Here is a 23,740-nt window from a genome sequence, read left to right on the forward strand (position 1 = left end):
ATCAATAGAAAGAAGTTACGGATATCCCTATATCCAGAAATGCCAAATCATGCAAAAGCGCTGTGCCCGAAATCCAACCTTTCCTCTTGCAAAAGTGGTATCTTGCCTTCCCTTTCTTACCAATTCAAATCCAAATCATCGCCTTCCGCTGTCCAAAACCAGTACGTGACACAAAGAAAACCCCATACCTGAGCGCGGTATCCACCCATCTACCCAACAACAGCCTTCTGACTCAGTTTCTCCAAAAACCCACTGAGATCCTCCTTCTTAATCTCAATCACACACGCCTCGAAACTGTCCATTCTTACTCGGGCTCCCGTCTCCCGCACAACCTCCTGAAACGCATTACCGAATCGATTCCTGCCGGACCCCCTCTCCTCATCCTCATCTTCAGAATCCTCAGAGTCGTTATCCGAGGAATCAGATTCTTCGGCTTCAGACTCCGAGTCATCAGCGACTTCATCTTCTTCAAGTCCCGCAGCTAGATTCCGCGCAACACGCGCTTTACGGCGGGACTCTCTCGCTTCAGCTTTCTGCTGTTGACGCGCTTCTTTAGCCTTGAGTTTCGCTTCCCGTTTCTGAAGGCGTGATTTAGCAGATTCGGTCGCGCCACCGCCGCCAAGGCCGACAACAACGTAGAGGCCGCGGGAGTCATCGAGGCCCGCCATGACGAGCTCGCTGCCTTTGTTTTTACCCTTTGTGCCGTTGAGTTCGACGATGGCTTCGGCGATCCAGAGGGCGAGTTTGGTGAGGGCGCCTGGGTGGGTGAAGAGCTGGACGTCGGGGCCTTCTTTAACGACGGCCATGCGGAAGGCGCGCAGGTGGCGGATCTGTTTCTTCTCGATTAGGGCGGTTCCGGTGCGCAGGATGGCGCGGTGGAGGTGTTGGGCTGTGCTGATGTGCTCGACTAGGCGGTCGATGTCGCCGAGGGCATCGTAGGCGGTCCAGAAGCGGCTGGTGATGTGTTCTTGGGCGAGGTCTTGTTGTTCTTGCGTGGAGGAGGGCATCTCGGTGTGGTCGTTGGCTCCGACAAAGTTGGAGCTGTCGAGGGCGGATTGGTTGAGGTTCTTTGCGTCGCCGACTTCGAGGATGGCTCCTAGGATTACGCCGGCGTCGATGGCGGAGAGACATGCTTTCCAGCCCCAGCAGCGTACGAAACCCCATCCGTCTTTGGGGTCGCCTGTACCTGACTTTGGTGGTACGAGACCATCGAGACCATATTGTGGGGCGAACTTGAGGAGACGCTCTCGGAGGCCTCGCTTGAGTTCCATATCCATGTGCGTGTATCTTTGCTTGCACTCAGTGAGTGAAACACCCATCTTGGCGAGGAGTTTGGCAAGTCGCTTTTGCCCTGCATCACTCCAGATGTGTAGCTTGGCGGAGAGGTAGGGCGAGTGGAGCATACTTTCGTAGAGAGACCAGTGCCGGAGAAGGAGGAAGCGCGGTTCTGGGGAGAGGCGGATGGACTTGTCTGTTGCTGAGAGAGCGCTTGTGGGGATGACACCCCACACTTCGCCCATTGTTGCATTGCGAGACACACTCGAGGCGTCTGTGACAGGGTTCAGTCGCCGTACTTCGTCTCGAAGGACAGAGCGTATGTTCTCTCCGCGGTTGCCGTTCCATCCCGCCGAACCTCCTTGTGCTGAGAGGGGGTTCAAGCCAACACCGCTTCCTGTCCGCCCGTATAGTTCCAGACTGCTGACACCAACGATGGCATTCCATAGCAGATCATTGTCTTCGCGGCCGAGTTCCGATGCTAGGTTGTATACGAGAGAAGAGACGGGGTCTGAGTAGGAGGTACCGAGTCCGTAGTATTTGTCGAGCGTGGATGCGTACTTGTTCCGCTTCTTGATCAGCTGCCTTCGAAGGCTCTTTAACGACTTCTCTTTCGGTGCGGCTACTGATGGGGATGCGGAGCGGCTGCGGGAGTCTGAACGAGAAAAGTCGGAAGAGCCGCCTAGTTGTTGCGCTGCTAGTAGACCTCTTCGCCGTCTCGGTTCGGGTGACGATGGTATTGAGCCTCCCTGGGTCATGTTAGTATGGACTCCGTTTGAACGTCGATTATGCATACCGAATTACTCCTCCGTCTTTGTGCTGGCCGTTCGTCATCTGTCATGTCATCCTCAGAGTCGTCTTCCTCGCCCCAAGACTTCCTTTTCTTCGGTGCTTGTCCAGATGGCGGCTCCTCATCATCCTGGTCGTCCGAGTCATCGCTGATGTCGTCTTCTTCCCCCACCTCTGGCATCTCCTCAAGCCCAGCGTATGCTTCACGCTCTGCCTGTAGTTCTTCGTCGATGTCACCGTCGTCAAAGACTATGATTCCACCTCGTGACGACTGGTATGACTGCGTGATTTTGCCCTTGTCCACCCCCGATTGTCTCCGCACAAACTCTCCCGTTGCGGGGTCCTGACTTATGGGGGCGGCGAAAACATTGGTAAGATTCCACGGCCGTCTCGCGTCCAAGAGCCAGACCTCGACATCGCCAGTGCCACCCTCGCCATCTTCATCCACATCGAGGCCTAGTATCTCTTCCATGTCCACCATGCCTCCGACACCCAGACATATTACGACGCCTCCACTTCCACCGTCTGTTGTCCGCATCGGCCGAACCAGCTCTTCTGCCGCTCTTGATAGGTCGCCATATCCAGCGATCGGTTGGATTTTATGTTGTATATAGTCGCGCTTCAATAACGCGGTAAGGATTCGGCAGGCACAAAGCGCGTCTGGTTCGAGGGCGACGAGGAGTAAAACGGGCGGTGCGGCGGCATGTGTGCGTTTTATGAGGTTCTGGTATAGGTGGGCTATGAGGTTTCGCGGAAGGTACATGGCGGCGGCGGTAGAGTGGTTTGCCCTGCGTGCGGGTGTCGAGAAAACGCGCTGCGAGACGCGTCGGGAGGATTTGAGAGGGGCTGGTGGGGCGGCGTGAAGCTTATGGTATGCTCTGCATTTGCATGGAGAATGATAGAAGACGTGATTAAAATAAAGAGTATGGCAGAAGGGCAATTGGCATGCGTGGGTGCGGGTGCTTGCACAGCTCGTATGCGTGTGGTATCGAGGATGCCCGAGACGCGTTCGGCGCTAGCCGCGGAAATGGCTTCGCTCGGACGCGCCTCTGACGTGAACATTCACCCTCATCTCGATTCCGATCGCGTCTCATTTCTCATACAGATGAAGGCATCACCATCTGACTGCTGTCGATAGCGCACATTTCCCCGTCTTCCTACTTCATACCTATTCCTCCCGTCCTACCCACGTGGTCCACGTACACATGAAGAAGCGATCCAAATGCATTTGCTATGGACCTCGCGCAAACCGATAACATAGACTGGATAAGCATGCTGATCCTCTTCACTTCTGCCAGTCCGACTATGGAGAGTCGACGCAGGAGTTCCAAGGCCATCTATGAGTATCTCTCTCCCTCGCTTTAGAAAGAAAATACCATGAACTCGATTCCGCCAAATTCGCAAGCTCGACTCGTTCACGGTTGATCCCGGCCTCCGATTCCTAGGTATTCCCCCAGTAGTTCTTCTTCAGTTTTGAGCTTTTCCATCCGCAAAGGGTTTTTGACGTTTAAGTCAGTTGCTAGTCCAACACCACTCAGGCTCTTGCTTCACTCCAGGCTCTTGCTTGATGACAGGCTCTGCGTCAACAATCTCCTGGCGGTGATCATCGAGATTATCACCTAGGTCTTTCGGCTCCAGTTGCACGAGGGTGGGCACAATGCTGTGGTAATGGTCGTAGTGCTCTCCATGGGCATCGCCCCACTTAGTCAGACCTGGATTGATGACGAAAGCCACGACACTTGCTCCCATGTCTTCATCATCGTCGTTATCCACCGACAGCATTTGCGCCTCATGGAACTCGGCCCCGACGGCCGGATAAGTGACTTGAAATCGCGATTGCTGCGTGGACATATGTAAGGCCAGCGAAAAGGCCTTGTCGATGATGAGCTGGATGTCCGAAATCTTGAATCCGGGAGATAGCGACTCGAAATGGCCGCAGATAACACTCATTACAAGGAGGCGGACCTCGACCACACTGGCTGTCAAGCCTGCAAACAAGCCTTCTGACTCTCCATGTGCAATGGTGTCTGGACTGGTTTGCTTCAGCAACTGCTCCACTGTCTTGACACGCCATGACTCGCAGTGCGAAGATGGAATCGGCCATTCGAGAAGATGCTCTGCCCCATAGATTTGGACCCATGCCTCATTCAGGGCTTTGCAATGATCTCCGAATACAGCGTAGGGGCTTTTGAATACCAAGCAAATCAGGATGGACCAGATCCAGGCTTCGGTCAACGCCTTTTTCCTCGGTCGTCCATTCCAATGATGAGGCGCAACGTCGTTGAGTAAGGCGACGGAGTCGAGAACCTCGGTGATGTTGACGTGGGCGATGAAGCGGAGTGAACGGCTGAAGCACTTGATAGATGATGCAAGGGAGCGAAATTCCTTAGCGAACTGGTCGTCGGACGTGGCATCCACCTTGTCGACCTTGGCGAGCATGTCCTGCTGGAGTTCTTGGATCTGGCTTCGCAAACGCTGGAGCTCTGCTCGCAAGGGCCTGACTTGACTGGATTGCCTGAGCATCGTGTCTAGGAGTGTCTTGACAGATTCATCGGTCATGCTCTGAGAGTCAAGCTTCTGCTTCACTGCGTATGGCTTTACGACCTTCGCCATGATGTGGTTGTACATCCTTCCAATGTCTTTGGATTCTTCCTCCCATTCTTTGCACTCGTCTTGCAGTTGCCTGTTTTCGGCTTGCAGCTTGCGATAAGCCGTCTCAGTTCTTGCTATTTTTCCTTCTTTCTTTCCTATGTCATCCTTGTGACGTCGCAGATTCTCTCGGAGGTTTGATACGGTATGTTCGACATTTCGTTTGGCTCGTTCTAGCTCTTGGTTGCGCCTCAGCGCGTTCTGCAGCTGTTGGAAGATGTTGCTCGACTGGCTTCGTGTGACTCGCTGCTGTTGGCCGTTTTGCGGGTTCCGATGATCATTGCCGCGTACCCTGTTCCACTAGATTGTCTGTGTAAGTTTGGATTGCGTATCTCGAATTACGGATGCGTACTTACTGCGTCGCTCATGGTGGACCTCATAGCTTCGAAAGGCGCCTTGATTTTGGTCGGTCGGGGTATCCAAAGATTCAAAGGTTAGTTGATGGTGTTTCAAGTTTGGCTAAAGGTCGGTTGAGGGTAGAAATTTATGGCCCGCATGGACAGCGTGGTTGGCAGTTGGAAGCCCATCTCACCTTTACTTGAGCTGCTGATCACCCTCACTTGAGCTCTGGAGCGGCGGGCCTTGGGGAATTCGCCACCAACCAGACAAGTGCTGAGCAGCGCGTCTCTCACCTTTACTTAAGTAGCCTTCCGGTAGCCTACTTGCTTCCAACTCTACCTCTCTTCTTCTACAACTTCTACAACAAAGCGAGCCACTTTCATCGATACTTCAAGCATCAAGGTACACCATCAAACCGCCATTCGATATCACGTCGACATGAAGCCCAATCGTTTGATCGTAGGCCTAGACTACGGTACTACATACACCGGTGAGTTCTCTATCGTAGGATCATGACATCCACTAACTAGGCAGGTGTCTCTTTCTGCGAAACCTCTGACAACGGCATTGGTGACGAGCACATAGAGGTCATTCACGATTGGCCGTCTCAGCATACCAAGATCGGCACCAAAGAGAAAGTACCGAGCGAAGTCACATACCAGAAGCAAGGCCTGCTATGGGGTGCCCTCATACCTCCTAATGTTCAACGCCATATGTGGACGAAGCTTCAATTGGATCCAGTCAACAAAGGACAATTGGTCAAGATCGTTAGGGAAGTCTCCACATCTACGGAGAATACAAACAAACTGCCCGTTGAGATCATCGCGGACTTTCTTTCGCAGATCAAGGCGCACCTCATCAAGAACTTGGATCAGAAATACGGTAAGGTGCTGTGGAGGGGCCTTGCCATCACCTTGGTGGTCACCGTTCCTGCAGTGTGGACAGACGTCGCCAAAGCCCGCACACTCGAGGCTGTCGCGAAGGCTGGGTTCAACATACTCGAGTTCCCGCAACTGAAGAACACCATTATGACTACTGAGCCTGAGGCGGCTGCCATCTATACAATGAAGAGTCTACGAGGTATGTAACCTCCAACACATGATCAACTACCCTGGAGGTACTCACACGATTTCTGGATTGACAACTACATGTCGAAACCCCGCGAAGTCTTCTGGGGTCATCTTCACCAAGGACGAGGAACTTTACTAATTCTGCGATAGGGACTACCCGAGAAAGAAAATTTGCTGTCGGTGACGGCATCATCATTTGTGACATGGGAGGCGGTACCGTTGACTTGTAAGTCTTCACCGTTGTCGACATCTTGGATCACTACTAACTTGACTGCGAAATTCAGGATCTCCTACAGGATCGCTGGACTCAATCCAACAGTCATAGAAGAAGCAACGACAGGTACCGGTGACCAATGCGGAGGCAGTTTCGTCGATCGAGCATTTTTCAAGTGGCTTGAGCGCCGCTTGGGGACCAAAGACTTCATGGAGATTTTCGGGTGCCGAAGTGAGGACGTTCCGCATACTTCTCTCGAGAAAAGGGCAGCCAGATTGCTTCAAGACTTCATACTCGAGGCGAAGAGTGGCTTCTCGGGAACAGAGACGAACTACCTTCGCCTACCAGCTCCCCTATGTGCTATCGAAGAAGACACTACCAGAGGTATATGCGACGGCGACATCATGATCACTCCGTAAGTTATACCATTGTATTCAATTTCAAACGCTAATAGAACGCAGAGAGGACATGATTGAAATATTCGAGATGTGCGTCCGCCGCGCCTATGAACTCATGGGCGAACAGTTGGAACAGTTGCGAGCAAACAAGAAGGTCAAGGTGAAGGTCAGTCTCACTCCAGATCAATGCCTCTTCCTGGCGGACCCAAAGGTCTACGACATGCGACATGCTGTCTCCACGTATTCACCTTGCTCTAGTTGCTTTACTCGTTCCTCGTCATCGATATATGTCCCTATGCTAACAACCTACAAGTACGTCTACATGGTGGGCGGCTTCTCCGAGAGTCCATACATGTACGAGAAGATCAAGAACTTCGCCGCCAGCTGCAACGGCTTAGAGACGTTCAGACCAACCTATGCGTAAGTAACCGGTTCTCGATCTTCCGAAAGCCCACTAATACTTGATTTAGATGGTCTGCTGTCGTACGAGGCGCAGCCGCGAAAGGATTAGAGGGAGAGAAGAACAACACTATCAAGACACGCAAATGCCGCCGGCACTATGGCACCAGCTATTGCGCCGAATTCTCCGCACGCAAACACAAGGAATCTGACTCGTACATCGACTCCTACGATGGTATCAAGAGAGTTGGTAAGCAGATGTCATGGTTGCTCGCCACAGGTCAAGATCTTCCGACATCCAAGGCAATTCATGCCAAGGGCAGCTTCAGCGCAGACTTCTGGGCAAGGGAGAAGCGAGAGACTGAATTGATTCTCTTCGCTTCGGATTCACCGAAGGCTCCAGTACGTTCTGATGACAAGGTAAGTCACAGTACCATACATGCAGTTATTGCGGAAACATTTACTGACTATAATACAGGGTGTGCACAAGATCACCACATTGACCGTTGATCTAAGTGTCGTTCCCAAGAAAGAGTTCAAGGCTGCGAAGAGCCCCGCGGGTAAGCCATACCACAGCTTGAACTACGATGTCGCCATCTCGGTACAGTCGTCTCTGCAGTACTCTTTGCTGGTCAATGGCAAGACTTACGGCTCGGTGACTGCGAAGTATGATTGAGCGGTCGCACTACACGCTACTCCAGCACTATGTCATGTAGATGCACAGGATGGTGAATTTGGAAAGGTCGAGCCGGTATCTGAGAGAATGGAGACAAAATGATGGAAGATGGAGACAGATGGTATCTGTGGACTTCTAGAGAGTGAAGGTTGAGTAAAAGCGTGGCTGATCTGGAAGATTGGCTAGTATCGGCAGTGGATTTGGTTTCTTACATGCATCGGTCTTTGAACTTCTGTGTCAGCTGAACACATCGAATTAAGCACTTACTTCAAACTTAAACGCACCCTGAACTCCCTCCTCTCTTCACACCGCGACACCAACCCATCCTGCCCACCACGCCACAACCACCCCATCACCCCCTCCAACCACGCCTCCCTCAGCAAACCCCCTTTCAACCCCTCAACAATCATCAAACCCCCACCAATCACCACCTCCCCCTCTGCCAAGCCCCCAAACTCTCTCGGCCCAACCGTCCCTTAGCACCACGCACTAAGTCACGTTACCTCTATCTCATGCGCGTCATCTCACCAACCATGCCCTTTCCAGCCATACAGCCGACGCGAAAAGTGGGGCCCAACGATCCTCAAGGCAATGAGTGTGAAACGGCGATCGTGGGAAAGGTTTAGGGTGCTGTGTGGCGTTTGAGCTTGACGGGCGGCGCGGTGGCTTGGATTAAACGCGAAGACGCGCGAATGTACGCGAAGCACGCGATGGGGGAAGCGAGGCGAGGGGCTGGGTGGCTTGGGTTGGGTCCGGCAGTGAAGGGAGGGGGGATGTGGTGCGAGTAAGGGCTGGAGCGAACCGAACCATTACCAGTTTTTTTCTTGCTGGGGCAAGCAGATGGGGGTTGTGGTGGGAGTAGTGTAACGTGTTTGCATAGATGGGAGTGTCTGGTAGAGAGACGGGATGGACTGCGGCTCGAGAGAAATGTATTCCACGGTCTCGATGACCTGTTCCCTTAATGGAAGGGCCTCTCGTCCCCGGATGAGCCTGCGACTCGTTCATCCTGTCACTCAACCGTCCCCAAACCTTCTTCATCCTCACTGCGCGATGCGAATGCAGCCCAACACGGAAACCACGAACCCAGCTAGCACGAGATCTCGTCTTCGTATCGCCGCAAGAGCATGGCCTGTGTTGAGTTAGGCACAAATTTGCCCGCACAAGAATCTCGTACCATTTTTCGTCAGCTGTGACGGGAAACCCCGGTGTGTTGCTACTGCACGGCATCGCCCGATGTCACCAGGCAGGTTTTCGCGGCTGTCGATCACTAGTTCAAGCGCGAGTCTGAGACTGGAAGTGCGCAATGAGATCTACGCTACACGTTCGCTTTCGCATGTGACGGTGGTAACGAGCCGAGTGGCCGCCTTTGTCTTCCAAATCTTTCAGGGCTTGCGCGCGCTGGTAGTGTGTGTTGCGGCTGCAGGTACGGCATCGGGGGACGCGATGCAAAGGAAGGTCTCATTTTCAAGCGCATCACTCATAGGGATTCAGTGTGTAATTTTGAATTGTTTGTATTTTGAGTTCGGTGAGCGGTGTGTTTTTTTGATCCCAAGGAGGGTAGGGTTACTACTCTCTCCGTTGACAGTGTGATACCTAGTACCGTAGCGATGTATAAGAAAGAAACAAAGAGAAAGACGACTTCATGTTGTCGTGATTAATGACTCCGTACCCAAATGCATAATGCCCTCGTCATAACACCATGCTGATAAAGAAAAGCGTGGAGACGACGACGTCCGAAACCACGCGCAAACCGAGAGTGTAGAAAGGGTAGAGACAGCTAAGTCAAATACCCATCGAAAACTGAGTGAACGAGACGGACGCGTGGTGCGATGCCTTCTCCAACGTGTGCGTATTATGTGAACTCGACCTAGTCATCATATGTTCATCCAGGGGAATTCTTCCTCCGCCTCGTCCTCGCATGACAAAATCTTGATATCGGGGCGAAACTCGAGCAAGCCGGTCGCAAAATCTCGATATGGAGGAAGTCGATCGGAGTCTTCCTAGACCTTATAATCCGTCTCCTGTTGAATCTTGATATCGGGCCAAACCTCGGGCAAGTCGATCGCAAAATCTCGATATGGAGGAAGTCGATCGCGGTCTTCCTAGACCTTATAATCTGTCTCCTGTTGAATCTTCTGATCCCATGGATCAACATTTTGATGATCGACGTACGAGGGTACCATGTTAAAGTTCATGGAGTTGTACACCTGTTGACCTGGGTGACCTGGGTGACCTGGATGACCTGGATGACCTGAATGACCTGGGTGGAATGGCATCCGTGGTGGTTGTGCGAGAGTGGAGGAAGCGTACAAATTCATGCTATTTGGGTACGCTGGCAGAGGTGGGGGGTCAGAGCCCAAGTTGGTAGGCAGGATGTAGCCAGAGTCTTCTCTCCTCCTCTTGTTGGAGTGCTCGTACTCGTAGGCGGAGTGGTCGATGGGTGCCTGTGTGGTCGGCTCTGGGTTTAAGGGTAGAGTGTATTCTTCCCTTCTTCTCTTGGACGACTGGAACTCGTAGCTGGGTGCGATCTGTGCCTGGGAGGTGGGCTCTGCGTCTCCCTGGAACGAACGCTTGTTGTTCATCATCCCTCTAGCTTCTTTGCGCAACCTGAGTCGAACGCCCTGGTCGGAGAACGCTCGCGAGAGATACGTCGACTCTTCGAGACCCTTGAAGTCTTTGGGAAGTACGACGTCGAACTTCTCACTAAGTACAGAGCCGAGGTTCTGTACCTCCCCACGTGAAGGGTGGAACTCGTACATGCTGAAACACAGTCTGAAGCTGCCCTGAATCCGGACAGAAATATCGCCGAAGACGAAGAAACCGCCGTCCTTGTTATTCACATCCTTAAGACGATGCAGGGACGACACCAGTGTGCCGGCCATGGATTCATTGGGAGTGTGCTCGACGGGCTCATCTCTGTCCGCTTTGTACAGGGATGCACTGAGGAAGATGTACGGGTTTTGTAAGAAGCTGTTCGAGGCGTCAACGCCATCCCGAAGGTTGAGCTGGAGAATGGGTGGAGGATCCACAGGCTTCCGGAACTTTTCCTTGCTCTTGACCGCGACCAGTGCCTCTTTAGGCTGCTGGCGGACGGACAGGTAGCAATTGTTCGGGCTCAAAGGCTCGGGGCCTTGACTTGCGACTGGTAGTGTGACAGGCATGTGCTGTTGATAGTAGGGCTGGTTATACTGCGGCGGCATCGGGTGGTGCGGATACATGGTTGGGATGTTCATGTTCATGGTCTGGCCCTCTGTAGCAGAGGTCGGCGGTCGTAATCGTGTTGTAAGGAACCCAAGGATCAAGTCTCAAAGACGCCCGAGAATGTGGAGGTGAGATGGAGTCGTCCGGTCGAAAAATACTGAGAACATAAGAGAATTTGGAAATTCGGCTAGCGACCTTTGAGAGAAATACGCGAAAGGTGACCAATCGAACAAAGGTTTGAGTCACTACGGAGTGCAGTGCCGCCCGAAGGTGCTGCGTGACCAGTGACTGTAGTGGTAATGAGCGATGAAAATGCGAGTGGATCACCGTTCCATGGGTGGAGGACCCTTTTCGGAGAAAGTACCGTCAAAGCGCGGCTGCCTGCTCTCAGTGTTCCAGTCCAGCACAGCCGATAATAATGCGTGTCCTCGTATGGTATGCGCTGCCTTTCTTAAAACTGGAGGCACCTCTTGAAAGCGTCGATATCAGAATGGCGCGCGCGGGAGTGGATCTGGCGCTCGCCTTTCAACGGGACCGAACTAAAGGCCCGCCTGCGGAGAGAAGGTTGACTCCACCCTTGACCGTGACTTCCAACAGAAATAGGCGCAGATATAAGCAACAACGAAAAATGTGTACTGCGCCTGCGTCGCTCAGCACCTGCAGTGTGGAACCCGTAGAACACTGTACTTTCCGCACTGTCTCCGCAAGGCATAGCACCAGCTTGATGTCGAAGAGGAGTTTGCGATTGAACTGAGGTTACGCAGGTCTGGTACCGAACCGTGGTCGAGAGTGCCCTGGTGTGCTCCGAATATTACAACAAAGAGGGCCGTTTCCAACGGCTTCGAGGGTATTAGTGTCGTGCTGGTCGACCAGTCAAGCAGCGATGACGTGTCGGGGGGTAAGTCTAGGGTAATCTGGTAATATTAAGGAATTAGAAGTGAAGGTCAGAGGAAGAGCGTCGAGGGCGACGACGTCGCAGTGCTCATGAAGGAAGACGCACAAGAGTAAGACACAAGATAGAAGAGCTGGCAAGGGTACCTCGAGGTAGTCGTCTCAATCGGGGCTCCTCTACACTCGTGCTTCCGTGGCGGCTTCGACGGTGATTCGTCGCTTCCCGTCTAGTCTCGAGTGCAACTGGTGCCGAGCGCGGCCGATCAGTGCTGTAGGGTCTCTCCGAGCTAGCGTGCTAAGAGATGAACGAGCGGCGGCGTGAATCATGCGAACAAGCTCTAGTGCAGCCAATCAAACGTCGCCTGGGCTTCTTTCTTCTTCTGTAGGCACGGTCGCTTTGGAAGCTAAGGTTTCTCGCTTGTTGACACAGGCCTGGTTGATTTTGCTCTTGCACCTCGTCGAGTCCGGAGAGGGCTGCAGTGTGGTTGATGCGTTCTGCAGATGACGTCGAGGGTACAATCGAAAACGACAGGACGGTATGCACTCAGCGAAATACCGGGTTTGCGATGGAAATGGGACCTTGTCCAGCCCGCTGGCGCATGTGTCAGCGTGCAAGGACGGCACGGCGGGACGAGGTACAAGAAGACAGGCTGGTCGCAGATGCTGTGCCGTAGTGCAGCGACTGTTCTATATGCTCAACAGCACTTTCGAATGAAGCCGAAGAGAGCCCAAGGGTCGTTTGGCGCTAGAATGCAGCAATAGCCCGTCCGCACTATGCTGCCAGAGCGAGGGTAACCCATGCAGCCGGATGGCAGAGCCTGGCTGCACAGACTGCGCGGCAGTAGAGCAAGGATAGCGAGACGGCTTGGATTCAACGGCAATCCCAGGTTTGGGGTTGGTAGGGCACTGTCCAAGGGCATCGAACGGGGGACCCGGTTGCATGCAACGGAAGAGCCCCATGTCTGTAGACACTCACAGAGACGCTCGGAATTTAGCCACTGCAACTACTCTACTTGAGAGGTCGTATATAATGATCCATTGGCGCCCAATATCTCAGCATCACGCCGTTCGACAGCCTGTTTGCTACGGTTCCTCTGATCCGTAGCCAGAGACACAGAGCGCTCGAGTTAGCTGATGAACGGACCCCAACATATCCGTCGGGACCACTCGCAGGCGAGTGCAGTGGTACTGAACACGTCCACACACATGGCGGCTGTCACACGCCTTCCGACGGCGCACGATGGCGGCTCCGGGACGTGCCTCAGGACTCGAAGGCTAAACTGACAGGACAGTCAAGGCTAGGATACCCACAACATAGTCGCGTATCACTGCAGCAGACGGCACGCACGCTGCGATAGAGTGCCCGGTACGCTCGCTGTCGTCAATCGGACCTGGAACGGGCGTCGAACCGTGCAGGAAACGTCCCCATTGGGCGCTGCAGACCGATGGGGCAATGACGCATTGTGCATTCACGTTCGTCGGGCTGAGGGCGGGTGATGTCGTCTGGAGGCTATGAAGATGCATGTGGGGAGGATGATCGCCGTCAAATCGCGCGGTGGCTGGGAGGATTTCTGCAGGGATGTGGTTCGATTCCAAGCGAAGACCGCCGAATGCTCCGTTCTCCTCATGAAAGAAATTCTACGATGTTACACCGTCATCCGCACCCCCGTCCAACACCCCTTTAGCCACAAACTGCCAGCGAGTGAGAGGCCGGCGCACTTCCTGCGATGCCTCATGTGGCCGGCAGTCTACCTCAGACAGCAGCGCTATAGCCAGCCATGTCCTTAGCGAGGTCTTGCCGGGTCACCATCACCAGGTAACACTCGCTGTCGTCAAAGCACGATGATCTGAGTGCTAGCTGCTTGCTTGTTGCGCCTCTACGACAGATCGTCTCGTTGTCTCGGCAGCCTTCCCTCGTGCACCACGTCTTCTCTCCGTCCTCCGACATGCCGCTGTTCCTGCAGGATACGAGAGCCTCCCGCTATTGGCCCTTTGCATATGTTGCAAATATTGTCCCAACATCGACCTTGTATGCGCTTAATTTACTTTTCGCTTACTACGGCGGAGGCTCGGGCTGTTCATCGTTGTCGAGAGATTATCAGCTGCCGTCACGGGCTGCCATGAGGTTCACTGTCACTCAATATTGCAATACTAGTCAGGCGTGCACTCTGGGATATCGCAAATCTGCCTGCACAGTCCAAACAAAAGGGTTGCCCTTCTGCTCTGGTATCCGGCCTCCATCCAAGCGTCTTAATCTGGATATTTGCATTGTGCAAGCTCGGAAACCTTTCCAGTGCCTCGCGGTTGTGGGCCCCTCATGCGGATGTGGGGTGGTGACATGGCCTCTATCGCAAAGACCTCGTGGACATTCTCCCTGCATCTTGTTGGATCTAAGATCTCTACTGCACAAACACGGTTGGTATCTTGGGACACATCGCGACTAGGCTTCTGGTTCCGTTGAGCCGTATGCAGTGGACGCAATGAGTCTTAGGCGCCATAGCCACGTTTACAACTGCCGCAGCAAGGCAATGATCGAAAGAATGAACACACATGGTTCACAAACAATGCACTAACGACCATAGTACATTCTCGTGCCAAAGATCGGACGGCTCGCTGCAACTACACCACCGTGCGTCTGGGCTAAGATGTCAGTAACAACAGCCTTGATCTGTAAGATCAGCTGGTGATTTGACATGAGCATGCGTCGAGGCGGTCAGTAGATATGCATCCCGGCATACCTTTTCTACCTGTGAAGCTTGTCAAACAATTCTTTGAGTGTACATTGCAGATTATCAACGGCACACACCGTAGACATGACGGTTGCGTACATCTCAGACGGGTTGATCGGCATTCACAGCAGTACCTATGGGATTATTATCAGCCCCCCAATAGGGCCAGATGGCGCTGCCTCTCTGCCGCAGCAACTAACGACTGCTTACATGCAGCTTCGACGCCAACTACCGTCCGGCGGCCCCGAAATCCATCATCCATCCGAGCAGGATACTGTCGCATGATAATCACTACACCGGTCTTGGGTTACACGGCACTTGACTGACAGAGTGTAGCACGGCTGCACTTCGCCTGCCCTAGCTACTCGAGTCGAGTGCCCCTCGAATGCGAATGCGGCCAGGTCCAGATCCACAACACTTCCAACTCCGTTATTGTTGCTGTACATATTGGTCACAGCTCTTCCCGACCGCCCCCACCTTGCACAACGAACACTCCACATACCACTCCACATGGATCGCTTTGCGTAGAAACGCAAGCTTGTGACCGTCGAGCAGCTTGACCGACTGCCAGATCAATCCGCGAATCATTGTATCATACACACGTGTCCCTCATGATACATTGTGGCCGAGAGTTGAGACATCGCAAGCGGAATTCGGCGATCCGCGTACATTGAACTGTCACCAGCAATTTGGCCACCTATGAGCCAAGAAGATATGATGTATGTACGCAGCAGGTCACTGGTCGCGCAGAACGACATGATCCCTGGACAAAGGGATGCTGCATAGCCGGTGTCGAGCGAGCCCGCGGCTTCCAGGTCGCCATTGGCTGTACGAAACTGTGGCAGAACTACGAAGACTTGCGTTGGTCTAGCCGGGTGGCCGGTGCAATGCAGCTGATGCCAAAGCTGATGCGTTTGTATTGATGGAAGAAGCAGATCAACAAGCATCATCTCTTGCCCAGATGAGACAAGAAGCATACCACCGCACTGACAGAAACCTGTCCAAACAGTCGAAGCCTTCACAGCCCGCCAAAAACGAGTTGAACGCTCCTGAAGGAATCTAACGCTGCGTTCCCCACGATAGCGCATGAGTTTATGACTGTTGATTGGCTCAACTACGTGCGGTTCCCACAGCTCTACCATGGTACAATTTCTCAGCGGCGTGAACCGGCCGCACACTCTTAATTCGCCGTACGGCTGCCGACCGTATGCTTGCTTTTACGTCAAGGCGATTCCCCGCTAAGACTGGTTGCACGTGCGACGGGGCAGATGCTTCCTTCCTTGTCAGTGTCGGAGATCAGGGTCCAAACATGCCTGATCATTGAGGTAAGAGCCTTCAGCAAGCCTCGTTCCTACTCTACCTTTGCAAGTCTTACCATGAGCTTGTCACTCTTGGGCGGCGCGGTATACGAATCCATCTGCTCGATGCCTGTGTCGTCGACGATCGTGGTGCTGTAGTTGGAATACAACGCTGCGACGATGTACTTCATTTCTGGATTCAGTCAGCGTCTAGCATCCATGTCTTGGGAACGGAGCGCCCAAAAGCAACCATGGAGGATCAGCACTTACGATATATCGCCAAGTGACTTCCAACGCACATGCGTCCGCCACTGTCCATGATAGTGAGTGTCAGCGGTCAACGTGCTTCGAGAAGTAGTACTGACCTTCCAAAGGCCCAAAACCACCGGCTCTCCATATCCCTCCGCTTCTCCTCGTCTAGCCTGTCCATGTCCAGCCATCGCTCTGGCCTCCACTCGTTTGCGCGCTCGAACACTTCCTCGTTGAGGTGCAATAGGCCCGCGCTTGCGCTCACCCTTACTCCACTAGGAATGTGGTACGAAGCCTCTTCAGGCCCAAGTTGACAGCCTTGCGGCGGCGTGAAGCGTGGCTGGGGGCCCGGAATGGCCGAATGAAGACGCAGGGTCTCCCATATGACGGCATGGAGGAATGGTAGGCTGTCTACAGCCTTAGCATCAGGCAGTGTCGGCGCTGATGACGGGATAAGCTGCGGCGAGAGACCAAGCAGCTCAGCGCGAAGACGGGCCTGGATTCCCGGATGTCGCGAGACCTCGTGGACGACGTAGGCCAGTGTTATCCCGGACGTATCGAACCCGGCCGCAAGATGGTCCAGCACCTCGCTCGCAATTTGAGTCTGTAGTGCGCTCTCCCCACCCTCCTTCGCGGCTTTTGTCATGGTGTTTTGGAGCTGCTGCCACACCACAGGTCGATCCTCGATCTGTGCATCGCCTGCGCTCGAGACAGCACTAGCATCGTCGCACATCCTCACCGTCCACCTCTCGATCTCACCGTTCGCCTCATCGACCCACTTCGGTGTCAATCGGTAGCCAAGCCACTTCTCCACAAAGCTAGTAAATCGTGGGAACTCCTGCGGCCAGAAGTTGTAGGATCGACGCGAGTTGTACAAATCAAGAAACCACGCAAGCTGCTTTCGGTCATCGATTAGGTTCGAGCCTGCCTTGAGCCCGAAGATGAAGCACGTCACAATGTCCATCGTGGTCGCGCTGAGTAGTGCGTAGACGTTCAGGACACCCTTCTCAGACTCGGCGAACGTTGTCTCCAGATACGGCAGAAAGCGCTTGTACATAATGGCAGACGTCTGGCCGAGCAGTGCCTCGCTTGCCGTGACATGAGACTTGCTATAGATGTTGCTCAGCATTCGCTTCCTCTGGGAATGCGGCTTATTGCGTCCAGTGGAGAACATGTTGTCGACTCTACGATGAGTCAATAAACGCACGGCCGGTCATCTGACAGTGCTTACCCTCCATAATTCGAAAAGAAAGCATACCAATTGTACCCATCCTTGGCACTGCTTTTCTCAAATCCCCCGGCATAGACGTCTCGGATCCCTCCTTTGACGCAGTTCACGCTGATCTCGCTGGGTCCCAAACACACAATTGGGCCCAAGCGGTCATGCGCTGCCTTCAGTGTCGCATTCTCGACACCCCGCCATCGGACTGAATGCATCCAGAGTGAAGTGATATGCGCCAGCGGATGAGCAGCGGGGACCTTTCGCAGTGGATTGCGCACATAGCTAGCCAGCACTTGGACGATGAGCAGAAGTGGGAAAAGGATACCCAGGGCGGAAATGGACAGGCCGAGCATCGTGTTGTATCGTGCCACAACCCCCAAAAGCAATTGTAGAGGCGCCTTCGAGAATGCAGGAACGCAAAAGAAAAGGCAGATGTCAACGACGCCTTGCGAACGACGGCGCTAGACTCGGGCTCTGTCCCGCTTCGATCGGGATATCCCACTCTGACATCCCCGCAGCACATCACTCTTATCGCAACCCGGTCCAACCGTATCAGGACTAGTGCTCTCAGCCCTATCCGTCGCTATCCAGCCACGAGCATTCTCAGCCTCCTTCAAGTCTCAACACGCGAATCGAGATTGATGATGGATGTCTAGCAAAGGGGTTGACAACGAATGTGTCACAGTACACGATCATCGCGTGCTCATAGCCTTGGCATGCGGTATCGGCACCCCAACGGCGCTTCAGGTTGCACAAGTCACTAGAGGAATGCAATGCAACGCGCTGCACTGCGATGCAAGGAGGAGCGAAAGCGGCGAGTTACATTGAAGATGGAGTTCATCCTTTGGGAACGCCGGTGTTCGGCAACTTTTACCAACGACGAGCGGAAAAACGGGTTCTGCTTACACAGACCGTATGAGATCGTCCTTGCGTGCAGAGAAGATCGGACTGGGCGTTAATCGTTCAGATGGGAAGATGTATGCTGGGTGATATCATAGGGTTTGGGGCGATGTATGGAGCCGGGAGAAGATCCCAGGTCATACTCACTTGAAAATGCCATGGAGACTGGTGGGTGACGGACTGTGCACTGTAACACGACCTGTTCGGTAAACAATTTGTGTCCGCTGCGGTGCGAGGTTCGGTACGGGATACAGTTTGGAAGTCCGGGACTGAATGTCGAGAAGGGCGATGAGACGTCCCACGCGATGAGGAAAGGAGAAAGCTCAGTTTGAATGGATGAGCGATGTACTCCCATGCTCGCGATACGCAACCTTGTTGTGCGTGAGATTTCATTATATCGTTGTTCTACCCTGCAATTGCCCGACCAGTCCCCAACTCCGAAGGTTGAACTTCGTACCATACGCTTCTGTCGTCCCATCTCTGCCATTCTTCGTCGCATGCGCATCCACTAGTGTACCAGTGAGGCCCCAAGTAGTGATGTCGCTGGACATATACCTTAGGATTTACTGGCGCGCTACATCAGCAGGTTCAGTCTCAGATACGGGGGTCTACTGACTCACCTATTGAGGGACCAATGTGTTCTTCAAGATGAATTCATATGCCAGTATAACAACAGTGTCCAGAAAGAGACAATTGGACCTGGAGTAGAAGTGGATATGTGATGTTGATATGCTATATTCGTTCATCAAAGTAGACTGTAACTATGCGCGCGGGTATCTGCATTAACAATATCCGAACAATCACAGGCTTATTATTCAGTAGTCTTGACATCTACAGCATGTTACTCCACTTCAAAGAACGATGATTCGATCAATATCAGGCAACTACATCTACTTGCATATCCACCGTGTTGTTTTCTGTGTGTCCATGATGACATCGCTTCCATAACCTGCAGGAGTGTCTAGCCGAGCATGTGCGCGGAATGTGGACACAGCAGCACTCTTGGGATTTGTATTGCTACCTAGCTCGAGCGCCCCGGGGGTGTCAGCTGGATCGAGTGCGTTGAGGTAAGAGAACAGTGGAAGATGGAGCATAAATGAGGATTGTGATTGAGGTTTAGAAGAAAGAGAACTAAGACAGCGTCATTGATACTCGTCATTCGCCGGAGATATCACCAGCAACAACAACGAAAGAGTGGCACAGCCTCAGAAACTTCAGACCGACAGGCATCACCGAGAGTAGTTCATAGATGAACACACACCCTAAATTGAAACTCAACATGTGTTTTTTTCTTTCGAGAAGAGGGCCCGAGAAAGGCATCCTCACACTCTCTTCTCGGAAAAAAACCACACACCAAGCTCAACTCAGGAGATATGTGCAAATACATTGACTAACGCCCCCGCTTCGCAATCCCATCCCATCCCATCCCAAGGTATCTCCGTAATGCATATACACCAATAGCCCCAACTAGCTTACAACCATAACACTACAAAGAATCGAAGCCCTAGTTCTCCGCGCTGAAACATAAATAGAAAGGGGAACGAGAAAAAAGGTAGTTAGGTGTCAGATCAACACCGACCACCAAACACTAAATATTATTACAAGACGTGAGCGGGAGAAGTGAAAAGGGTGTTAAGCAACACTCATGCATCCTGCATGATGATATCATCGTCCTCCTCGCCCTCGGCATCAACATCCATATCCCCCTCTTCCTCATCATAATCGCCATCGGCGTCGATATCCTCATCATGCTCCTGTTCTTGTTCTTGTTCCTCTTCAATGGGCAGCGCTTTGCCTTTACCCTTGAAGTCAATGCTACCCCTTGAGCTAGCAGAGCTCCGTGTACTCCTTCTCCCGTTAACAACGACGGCTTTAACAGCGCCTCCGTCTGAAACGTCGTCCCCGTTTGTAACACTTTCGCCGAGGCGGCTGCGTGTGCGGCGGAGCGAAATGGTACCGGGCGTGAGGGCGCCGTTGGCGGAGGGCGACATAAGGGCTTTTGCGCCGCGGCTGGGCGAGAGTTGCATTTTCGATACGGGGGCGGTGTGGATGGAGAGGGATGTGTTGCGGACGCGATTGGGGGTGCTGGTACGTCGGCGGGTGCCGAAGGGGCGCCCTGGGCGGCGGCGCTGTGCAGGTTGGCCCGGGATGGGAGGGAAGATTTCGTAGCGGGAGGGCGGGATTGCGGGTTCGTCCATGTGGGAGCCGGCGAGTGCGACGGTGGAGCCGTTTGCGAGGGGTGTGCCGGGAGCTGGTGAGCCGCCGTTGACAGAGTCTTCGGCGGGGTGGGGGCCGTCTGCTTCCTCACGTGTACCGTTGGCTTTTGCTGCGGCCATCTGGACTCCTTCCTCGGGTGCAGGCTTGTCTTCTTCTTCGATTTCGTCGCGCTGTTGTACTGTCTGCAGGGCGGGTCCATCTTCGTACTGGCCCAGACGGCCCATGACGTACGGTGTCCATATCAGACATTCTGGGTTTATTTTTGGGTTGCCTGCAGCGTTGCATTTCTCAATGTATGACTTGAAGTAGTTCAAATCAAGGCGAAGCGCGTACTTCTTCGTGACAGGGTCGCGCACGAGAGCTCGTAAGCCTTCCAACGCTGATACAATGTCATCAGGTGTCATGCCGGTGCGATCCGATATGGCCGATATGCTGATCGCAGCCTTTTGCTGGAGTAGTTCCTCACATAGGACAAGCCGCCAGTATTTCCGATAACTCACCAAACCCATGTCACTGAGCGGTTTCTCGGGGCTTCCAGTTTTTCTCTCCACGCGGGTCAAGAGGTAGGAGAACTCTATCAGGTACTGTCCGTAGCCCTTGCGCATGTGAATGGGAAGTACGAGAATACAAGAAACATTGTTGAGCGAGCTGGGACGCTTCTCTTTCGAAAAGTAGCCGACGAAGTGACACCCGAAGTTGTCATTTTCTGTCATGACGTAGAACAAGAAGGGCTCGACATCGTAGTATAGCGTCTTGGAACCGAGGAACAGCTTGGCGAGCAAACAGAGATTCTGGCAGTATACTGGATTCTTTCGGCCATCGACCTCGAAAAAAGAGTACTTGCCGTCGCGGTAGATCTCGTCGCCAGGAGGGTGCTTCGCTGGACATTTGAGCTGTGTTTGTTAGTATATGGTCATGGAAAGAAGTCGAAATGCTTACCTTATGCCGCCATGCCACATAATCCGAGTTCATGTACTTGAGACAGAACTCGCATATGTAAAGCACCCGATTCTTGCTGTACTCTTCAGGATATGGCGCAGCGTGCCAGGTGTCGATCTCCCAGCCACCGAAATTGACGCATTTGATCTTGCTCGCCGTGGTTGCTTGCTTGTGCGACCGGAGTGGTTCGGGCGGGTAAAGTGCGGCCTGCTTCACTTTCCATTCTTCTTCAGCCTTGATACGAGCATCGTCGAACCGCTTCCGGTCGGCAGGCGAAGGGTAGGTTTTGGACGTATCAGCATCCGCTTCTGAAAGTACACCACCGTAGGGCTTGCTCTTGACCTCGTCTGGCTCCCTGTCGGTGAAGCCTGGGAACGGAGCGGCATTTTGAATGTGTATTGTTGGGTAATGCAAGACCTCTGAGGATTCTCGTGCAGCCTGTGCAGCCCGACGATTTCTTTCGCGACGCTCTCTATCCCTCTCGCGCCGCCTCTCCTGTCGCTCTTGCTCGCGCGTGAGTGTCTTTACTTTGGGCTTGGCGGTGACAATCTTCTGGACTTTCTCGTTGTTGAGATGGAAAGCGATGATCAGGCTTCCAGGCTGGGCCTCTTCGATCCATGCGAGTGGTCGTTTGTCGGTCCTCTTAGGCTGACCACGACGTGCTCGCGCTGGTCGTAAGCGACCTGCCTCTCGATCTGAACCAGTGTGCTCTGCCTCGCCTCCACTCTCGTGACCATCCGTCATGACGCTACGAGCACTTCGTACGCTTCTTGAAGGTGGCCGGGGTGAGACAGCAGGCACTGATGGCGCCGCATCTGAGTTGGATGCTTCGGAAGGTCTCCGCTTCTTCCGTGTTTGCCTCGACGGAATCGGCGCTTCCTCTTCCTGCGAAGTCTTGCGTTTGCGCAGCGAACGTATTCCATCTGCTGATTCGTCGGGAAGAATTAGCTCTTTGAAGATTGAATGTCCTTCGGGGTCAACCCCACGATGTGAAGGGAGCAACTCTTTGGTCAATTTGTTCGCAGACGAACGTCTCCGACGAGTCGAAGGCTCGTCTGCCTCTTCTTCTGCTTCCGTTGGGAAGTTGTTGATACATCCTTCGCAGCGCCAAAGCTTTGCATCTATTCGTTGTTAGTAAGGACCGGTTCGGGCCTGACAAGGGAACATACCGTCATCGGGACTAAGCGTATTAGCGTTACGCGCGCATTGCCGATGTGCTGGACCAACAACGTGTGAGCTACCACATCGTAAGTCGAACCTCCCCACTGAGTACTCACCATTGTCTCCGCACTGGGCGCAAGAGAGGTACTCCTCGAATTCCGGGCTGGGGTCGTTATCCTCGTCTAAATTACAATATCTGCTCAGTTAGTAAATGGTTTTACAGGCTCAATCTTCTGGGCCGATACTTACATGCACACGTTTGGGTTGTTCGACCTGATGATTTCATCTTCTTCACCGCCATCGCTCGCCTGCCATTGGTTCTCCTCTTCGGAATCAAGGTTGCTTGACTCGTCGCTGTCGCTGGACTTGGCATCGGAGGATTCTCTCGCGACATCGTCGCCGTCATAGTCCTCTTCCTCGTCGTCGGACCTGGGTCGACGTAGTGCGATCTTGACAGCACCGACGGGCTCAGCTTCGTCCTCATCGTCGTCCACCTCTTCGCCCTCGGCGTCCACATCTTCACCCTCAGCATCGACATCTTCGCCCTCGGCATCCACGTCTGAACCCTCAGCGTCTGTAGTTTGGCCTTCAGCATCAGGCATGTCCTCGATAGGCGGGTCTGGCGCGTACTCTACATCGTCCATCTCGTATTCGCCATCCGCATCGATGTCGTCCGGGTCGGTGTTGGCCGCGGCTTGGCCCATGATTTCCGCCATTGCGAAGTTGACGGCAGAGGCCACCTTGGAGGCAAGAGAAGCCACTGTCGCAGTCCAATTGGTATAGGCCTTAGAACATTGGTTGCGCGAGCGGTAGCAGCCGCGGAGGCTCTCTCATGCAGTGGTTGGTGAGCGCGTCGTGTCTGTGTCCTAGCGCGTTGTCGTGACCCGTGAAACTTATAACCGCGTGTTTTCGACTGAGGTGTATCGTGTAATCGGTTTGAGAGGTCGTGAATCGCCAGCGGCAGATGCGGCGGTCTCGTAGTCGCGTTGGGCGTGACTGTGGGGAAGGCGGAGGTGCGATCGCAGCGGAGGCAATTATTTCGAGGGTCTGGCGGCTGAAGGTTGCGGGTTTCGCGCCTCGTATGAAAGGGTGAGTCTGTGCGACACCGAGAATAATTGTCGCTC

At 53.5% G+C, this 23,740-nt stretch overlaps 6 protein-coding genes across 6 annotated transcripts; 1 reads left to right on the plus strand and 5 right to left on the minus strand.

Moving 5' to 3' along the window:
- Positions 1-209: 209 nt before the first annotated feature.
- On the minus strand, positions 210-2,827 carry J4E84_006515 (uncharacterized protein; the record flags this gene model as incomplete). The annotated part of the gene is made up of 2 exons (XM_049389104.1): positions 210-2,024; positions 2,072-2,827. The coding sequence occupies 2 exons, from the start codon at positions 2,825-2,827 to the stop codon at positions 210-212; spliced, it is 2,571 nt and encodes an 856-aa protein (XP_049243378.1).
- Positions 2,828-3,576: 749 nt separating this feature from the next.
- Positions 3,577-5,081, minus strand: J4E84_006516 (uncharacterized protein; the record flags this gene model as incomplete). Its single annotated transcript, XM_049389105.1, has 2 exons — positions 3,577-5,013; positions 5,070-5,081. The coding sequence occupies 2 exons, from the start codon at positions 5,079-5,081 to the stop codon at positions 3,577-3,579; spliced, it is 1,449 nt and encodes a 482-aa protein (XP_049243379.1).
- Positions 5,082-5,490: 409 nt separating this feature from the next.
- Positions 5,491-6,140, plus strand: J4E84_006517 (uncharacterized protein; the record flags this gene model as incomplete). Its single annotated transcript, XM_049389106.1, has 2 exons — positions 5,491-5,556; positions 5,583-6,140. The coding sequence occupies 2 exons, from the start codon at positions 5,491-5,493 to the stop codon at positions 6,138-6,140; spliced, it is 624 nt and encodes a 207-aa protein (XP_049243380.1).
- A 3,771-nt stretch (positions 6,141-9,911) lies between these two features.
- Positions 9,912-11,009, minus strand: J4E84_006518 (uncharacterized protein; the record flags this gene model as incomplete). Its single annotated transcript, XM_049389107.1, has 1 exon — positions 9,912-11,009. One exon carries the CDS (start codon positions 11,007-11,009, stop codon positions 9,912-9,914), a length of 1,098 nt encoding a protein of 365 aa, XP_049243381.1.
- A 5,256-nt stretch (positions 11,010-16,265) lies between these two features.
- Positions 16,266-17,415, minus strand: J4E84_006519 (uncharacterized protein; the record flags this gene model as incomplete). The annotated part of the gene is made up of 2 exons (XM_049389108.1): positions 16,266-17,359; positions 17,409-17,415. The coding sequence occupies 2 exons, from the start codon at positions 17,413-17,415 to the stop codon at positions 16,266-16,268; spliced, it is 1,101 nt and encodes a 366-aa protein (XP_049243382.1).
- Positions 17,416-19,942: 2,527 nt separating this feature from the next.
- Positions 19,943-23,332, minus strand: J4E84_006520 (uncharacterized protein; the record flags this gene model as incomplete). Its single annotated transcript, XM_049389109.1, has 4 exons — positions 19,943-21,409; positions 21,456-22,576; positions 22,625-22,635; positions 22,866-23,332. The coding sequence occupies 4 exons, from the start codon at positions 23,330-23,332 to the stop codon at positions 19,943-19,945; spliced, it is 3,066 nt and encodes a 1,021-aa protein (XP_049243383.1).
- Positions 23,333-23,740: the final 408 nt, after the last annotated feature.

The sequence above is a fragment of the Alternaria hordeiaustralica genome, assembly GCF_023758085.1.
Source record: "Alternaria hordeiaustralica strain BMP 2776 chromosome Unknown scaffold_12, whole genome shotgun sequence".
NCBI classification, from domain to species: Eukaryota; Fungi; Ascomycota; class Dothideomycetes; order Pleosporales; family Pleosporaceae; genus Alternaria; species Alternaria hordeiaustralica.